The 6845-nt window shown below is 35.6% G+C and overlaps 1 protein-coding gene across 1 annotated transcript; it reads left to right on the top strand.

Annotated features, from left to right (window-relative positions):
* The first annotated feature begins 212 nt into the window (after positions 1–212).
* Positions 213–5634, top strand: LOC143604189 (cellulose synthase-like protein G3). The gene is made up of 6 exons (XM_077080750.1): positions 213–761; positions 3599–3748; positions 3831–3956; positions 4050–4493; positions 4578–4925; positions 5017–5634. The coding sequence occupies exons 1-6, from the start codon at positions 213–215 to the stop codon at positions 5563–5565; spliced, it is 2166 nt and encodes a 721-aa protein (XP_076936865.1). The 3' UTR covers positions 5566–5634.
* Positions 5635–6845: the final 1211 nt, after the last annotated feature.

Below are 6845 nucleotides of genomic sequence, written 5' to 3'. Positions count from 1 at the left end.
TATTTATGGATTTTAGGCATTTTGGGAATTTTCCCCAATTATTAAACTTGTGACATAAAATCTTAAAAAGTACAATTGTACAATATATTAGCCTTAATTAGTAAACAAACATTCAAACATGAAACCAATCAACACCTATCAATCTCTCAATATAAATACATCCTCACTACACTCACATTCTTCACACCCTATACACGACCACAACCATCACAATGTCAACCACCACCCCACCACCACTCCACACCGTCCACCTCCTCCGCCGCACCACCCTCAACCGAATCTTCGCTGGAATATACTCTCTAGCCATCTTAACCCTAATCCACCACCACCTTTACCACCACCCCACCAACACACTCTTCTTAACCGCTGACGTCATCCTGGCCTTCATGTGGGCCACCACCACCTCATTCCGGCTATACCCAACTCGCCGGCAAGTCTTCCCGGAGAATCTTGAAACGAGTAAAGAGGACTTTCCGGCGGTGGATATATTCATTTGCACGGCGGATCCGTACAAGGAGCCGCCGATGAACGTGGTGAACACGGCGTTGTCGTTGATGGCGTATGAGTACCCGCCGGAGAAGATGTCGGTGTATGTTTCCGATGATGGTGGGTCCCACCTGACGCTTTTTGCGTTCGTGGAGGCTGCCAAGTTTGCGAAGATATGGCTGCCGTTTTGTAGGGATAATAATATTGTGGATAGATGCCCGGAGGCTTATTTCCGGTTAAACGACGGTGCATTTGCCGACTCTGCTGATATTAAGGTACAAAAACGCTCTAAGTATTTGTAGTTTCACATTATTATTATTATTATTATTAAAGCCTTAACAGGTTATATTTTATATTAAAAATGGTTTTAGCTATATCATATTGAAAATAATTAGATAACTAAATTTCACTTATTATGACACTAAGGCTGAGTGTAGTAAGCGTTCTGTGAGGAAAACGCACCCCACAACTAAGCCACCACGGCCTCCTTAGTTTTGAACTTACTTTTGGGTTGGTTCAGTTGAGGCTTGAGCTCGACTCATTTTAACTTAAGAAAGTTGAGCTTGACTTGGATAGTGAGTAGTATTTTAAGTTTGGATTAGGCACGTCTATTATTTACTTAATTTATATTTTTTCATAATTATTTACATATATATTTATGATAATAAATTTGATATATATATATATAACTTAATTAGTTTTATTATAATTTTATTCATAATAATAGTTGTTATATATAAATATATTATATAAAAGTTATATAATAAAACGTTGGTTTAGGATGGCAAACCAACTGAGCTTGATGTGAAGCTCAATCTTGAGCTTGTTTTAGTTGGCTCGATTCAAGTGTACGAGCTGATTTCGAGTAACTCAGAAGTGTCTCAACAGTTCTTTTTAATTGTTTGTTACAATAACTTGTATGGAAGTTAGAAAACTTGGTTAATTTTTTCTTTATAATTTCTCTATCTATAATCTATGCTATATTGCTGTATTTAAAAAGAATAACCTACCAAGTGGTAATATATTTAAGATTTTAGCATTTATAAAATATTCATAAAAGTATAAACAATAATCCAGTTTGAGTGGTTTTTAATTTTTTAAAGCTATAAAAGAGTTCAAGCTTCTTTACTAGAATAATGTAGAATCTTGATCACAAGTATTTATTTAATATTAGAGGTGGTAAATGGGTTGGGTTGGATCGAACGAGTCATGGGTTGAAGTGAGTCATGGATCAAAACGAGTATGGGTCATAATGAGTTTGGGTCAAAACGGGTTAATTAAAAAAAGGTTGTTTTGGTTTGGGTCGAAATAGGTTAGGGTCGAACCGGGTTTTAAGGGTTTTTTTTTTTTTTTTTTGAACGAGAATAACGGCGGAAACATTTTAGTTTTTTTAGATTTTTCGTTTTTTATTTATATTTTAAGTTATGATTTTTTTTTGAATTTTTTTGAGGGGTTTTCTATTAAAATCAAAAACCCTCAAAAAAATATTCAAAAATAATAATTAAAAAAATTATAACTCAAAATATAAATCATAAACAAAACAAAAATAAACAATAAAATGTTTCCTACGTTGTCCCGGTTCCATAAAAAAAAACCACCTAGAATCGAACAGAAACCGAAAGAATCGACGAAAATGAAACAAAGAAAAAAAAGCCAAACCCGGACCACACCAATCGAAATCAATCAAAACGAAACTATAAGAATACAAAACGAACAAAAAAAACTGAAAAAAACGAACAAAAACGAGTCCGGAATCGACCAAAAACGAGTCCGGAAACAAGAGAAACCAAAACCCAACACGTCACGAGTGAAAACTCGTATTGGCTTGAAACCTGAACCGAACCCGTTCCAATCTGAAACCCGTTTCGTGCCGAAAACCTGTCTTGTACGAAAACCCGTTCTGATCCAAAACCTATCACATTTCCTTTGGACACTAACCCACATCGACCCATTTCTTTGAACTTGTCGACCCATTTTGACTTGAAAATAAAAGAATGAAATTTCGAATGACTCATTTTGACCAATTTAGTTAAAACCTTTTACCCGAACCAACTCATTTAACTTTTAAATTAACTCAAATTGACTTATTTGAAAGGGTTTGAGTCAAGATTGTCACCCCTATTTAATATGATTACATTACAAACTTTAGCTAAAAGTTGTAATGTGAAGCAGGAAATCCATTGAAATACAAGATAGGGCATTAATAATCCATAAACTACATTTAACTGATTTTAGCTAGTATCTTTTATTATGTAGTTTATACAATTTTGTATCATAGGTTTATACTTATAACTTGCTCTAAATTATAATTTGTTATGGCTATTTATACCAAAAAAGAAAAATGTAAGTTCGTTAATGAAATTGACAGTTACCTACCTGAGTTAACTCACTGAGGAGATTAATCCAGTCCCACCAACCGACAACTTGAACGGACCACCAATTAAACAAAAGAACCAAAAGGTGCAGCCCTCACGTGCCATTCTCAGTCAATTTAAATTATGTGACCCAACGAATCAACTCACCATTTTGGCAACATGACAATAATAATATTATATATTTAAAAAATAAATGTCTCTGAATCTAATATCACCATATCGTTTATCTTTTAATCTCAACTAGACAAGTAGACATTATAATACGTATAAAAAGTGGAGCGTTCGAGATCGAGGCCGCCACACATTTACATATTATAACTCTCAAGTTTCAACAGTTACACGGTTAACCCTCAAAACATTTTGATATGGTTTCATTAAATCACACAAACAACTCTACAAGTTTTTAATAAGGAACTAAAGCTATACTAGCCAATGTTTCGTCACATCGCGTGAGTTTTTTTCACTCTACTTAATATACATGTCTCCGCCGCGGTGTGTAGGAGACAAGCAACTTGTATAAGTCAAAAGGGTATGTTTTAAAATAAAAGGGTGCCACGGTCCTTGTCACTTTCTTCTTTTTGCATAAGTGCCTTCATACTTTGAAACATGGTATTCATGCCCTCAAAACTGTTGACCTTTGACTGGATTTTAGCCTGATTATTTTTTCCTTTTATTTTCCAAACTTAAATGCGTAAATAATATCTTGAAATTTATCTTATTTTTTTGGAAAAAAATAGGCGATGTACGAGAAAATGAAAATGAAGGTTGAGAGTGTAGTCGATAGAGGAAGCATAGACGCAGAGTATATTACAAATGAAGATGAACGCAATGTTTTTGACAAATGGGACAAAGGGTTTATCCGTCATCATCATCCAGCAGTAATTCAGGTCGTCTTTCGAGTATCTTACTTTTTCATTAAAACTTATGGTAAAATTTTGTATATAATATTAATTTAGCTTATTGATGCAGGTTCTGATAGAAAGTGGACAAGAGAAAGACATGAAAGGACATCCTATGCCCAATCTTATATATGTTACAAGAGAAAAAAATAAGGCCCACCCACACAATTTTAAGGCTGGTGCGCTTAACACACTGGTAAGCAAGTCCAAGTTTGACTGTTTGATCAATCAATCTTTTCTATTTAGCTATTTTTTTTTTACTTTTTTAAATTGAAATGTGGTTTTGTAGCTTCGGGTATCGGCTGTAATGACAAATGCACCTATAGTCCTAACTCAGGACTGTGACATGTACTCAAACGATCCAAAAACACTTCAGAGGATGTTATGCTTTTATGCAGATGAATCGACCCGTCACAATTTAGGGTACATTCAATTCCCGCAACGGTTTTATGGAATAAATAGGGGCGACATCTATGCTAGTGAATATAAACGTCTCTATGTGATCAATCCAGGGGGGATGGATGGGCTCAAAGGCCCATGTTATGTTGGGAGCGGTTGCTTTTTTGTTCGCCGAGTCTTCTTTGGCGGGCCATCATTGCCCGAATTGCCTGAGGCTCGTTATCTCTGGCCTGGTCATGTGGTTGAAAAGCCCATCAGAAACAATAAAGTACTAGATTTGGCCCATGAAGTCGCGGGTTCAAATTATGAAAACAATTCGACTTGGGGCTCAAAGGTAAGCCCAATCGGGCCCATAAATTTTGTTGCTTAATGTTGTTAGCCCATGAAGTACTTCATATTAATATTTCTATTGTTTCAGATGGGCTTTAGATATGGGTCTTTATCTGAGGATTTTAATACAGGCCTTCAGCAACACTGCTCGGGATGGAAGTCGATATTCTTCCATCCAAGAAGGCCTGCTTTTTTGGGTGACCTACCAATCACCCTATACGATGCACTAAGCCAAAACCGAAGGTGGTGCATTGGTTTACTAGAGGTTGTATTTTCAAAGCACAACCCGTTAACATATGGAAGCCGCTTCATGGGCCCTCTAATGGGCCTTGCTTATGCCCACAATGCATTTTGGCCCATTTGGTCGATTCCAATCATCATATACTCTTTTGTCCCTCAACTCGCTCTTCTCAATCGTGTTTCCGTCTTCCCCGAGGTATGCAATATGCATATACCTAAAGTAATATTTTTAATTTGCAAATACCGGAAAGCCCTAATAATATTTTTTTGTGACGGTTGAAACACAGGTCACGAGTAGTTGGTTTATGTTGTATGCTTTCCTATTTTTTGGGGCCAATGTACAAGATTGTCTTGATTTCATGTTGGCCCAAGGCACATTCCAACAATGGTGGAATGATCAACGGATTTGGTTTATACGCGGTCTCTCATCATATGTATTCGGGTCTATGGAATTCTTCATTAAACGCTTAGGAATCTCATCAAAGGGGTTTCATGTTACAAGCAAAGTGGTTGATAATGAACAAAGTAAAAGATATAACAATGGGATTTTTGAGTTCGGTGTGCCGTCGCCAATGTTCGTGCCTTTAGCGACGGTTGCGATCGTTAATTTGGTCGCATTCGTCTTTGGGGTTGTTCAAGTTATAAGAGGGGTGAATATGAATGGGCTTTTTGGGCAAATGTTTTTGTCTTGTTTTGGGTTAGTGAACTCTTGGCCCATTTATGAGGCCATGTTTAGGAGGACTGACAAAGGGAAAATGCCTAGGGTTATAAGTGTAATTTCCACGTTGATAGGTCTCACTCTTTGTATGCTGGCTTTAGTTGTACCAAATGCGTAACACGCATTACCTACTTGTACTTTGAAAGTTGTTACACATTTATACATTGGAACGTTGTCCTACTCCTCAAAGGGGGTGTTGGGCCAAGTGTGGGTAGATGCCTAGATGCTACACAATGTTGTGTTTTACTCGGGCTGTCCAATTAATTTAGAGGCCTAAAGTAAAGAAAAATTTGGGGCCCTTTCAAATTTCATTGTTACAATACATATATTTTATTTTAATAAAACAAATGTACCATTCACGTTGTTGTTGTTATTATTATTATTATTATTATGAGTCATATAGTACATAGTACACGCATAATTGTTGTGTGCATAATTGCATGTCCCAAAAGGACAAAGGAACATGTAAAAAAGATGCCTTGGATCTTGTAGAAATATGTTTTTTCTACTTAAAACTAGTACTTTTCACGTCCGGTGCACGGGAATATCAATGCGGAAATGTGACGGATACATTAATCCAATAACATTAATAAGCATATATAACAGATCTGAATAAAATGCTGAGGTCATAGAGAACAATAACCAACTTTAGTTTTATGCCCATCGGGTAATCGAGAAGTTTAATATCATAATGACATAACTTTCTTAACATTCAAAACCAAAACAAAAATTTAATATAAAAGTACAACTCATTTGGGTAAAAAATGAACAATTTTATTGAAAGTAACATAAAGCAATAAAAACATTCATGTAACTTTCTAGGTACATCTGATATCTAACATTTCAATTAAGCATTTTCATCCCACCTCTTAGAGCATTCCCATCCCATCCCATCCCATCCCCCATAATTATGTGAGGGGGATTGGTAAATTATAGGGTGGGGTTTTGAATGAATGTGAGTGTAAATTATAGGGTGGAAAGAAATATGTAGTGTTTTTTTGTAAATTTGGGGAAACATTTGGGGAAAATCGTTTGCCCCTATTTATTTTTTAATATTTGTTGGATTGGTTGTGAGTAGAGGAGAGAGAAAACTGTAATGATAAAAGTATTATTTAATTTAACAAGAAAGAGAAATGTAGTGTTTTGTAGTGTAATTATAGAGATAAGGATGAAGAACGGGATGTGAATGCTCTTATCTCTAAACCAAAAATTACACTAAAACTTATCACATTTTCTCTCTCCATTTCAATTACGAGAATGTAACAACCACATTAATTCGATAACATGAATGAGCATAATGCATGAGATGCATAGTTGTATTTTGACGTGTAAATTGGTATCTTTTATGTTTGTTTCTTGCTTCACTGTGTAATATGTAATATGCGAATGGGTTGTATG

This window comes from Bidens hawaiensis, unplaced genomic scaffold, assembly GCF_021521415.1.
Source record: "Bidens hawaiensis isolate Kalapana, Puna unplaced genomic scaffold, B.hawaiensis_p1.1 tig00001961_1, whole genome shotgun sequence".
Lineage (NCBI taxonomy): Eukaryota > Viridiplantae > Streptophyta > Magnoliopsida > Asterales > Asteraceae > Bidens > Bidens hawaiensis.
This window is presented reverse-complemented; position numbering and strand designations above follow the sequence as displayed.

What these genes read in the sequence shown, in the direction of transcription:
- LOC143604189 (XM_077080750.1), top strand. Translation starts at nt 213, where the DNA reads ATGTCAACCACCACCCCACCACCACTCCACACCGTCCACCTCCTCCGC. An exon ending in CCGACTCTGCTGATATTAAG is followed by an intron (nt 762 to 3,598) that starts GTACAAAAACGC and finishes GGAAAAAAATAG; the next exon opens with GCGATGTACGAGAAAATGAA. An exon ending in ATCATCCAGCAGTAATTCAG is followed by an intron (nt 3,749 to 3,830) that starts GTCGTCTTTCGA and finishes TTATTGATGCAG; the next exon opens with GTTCTGATAGAAAGTGGACA.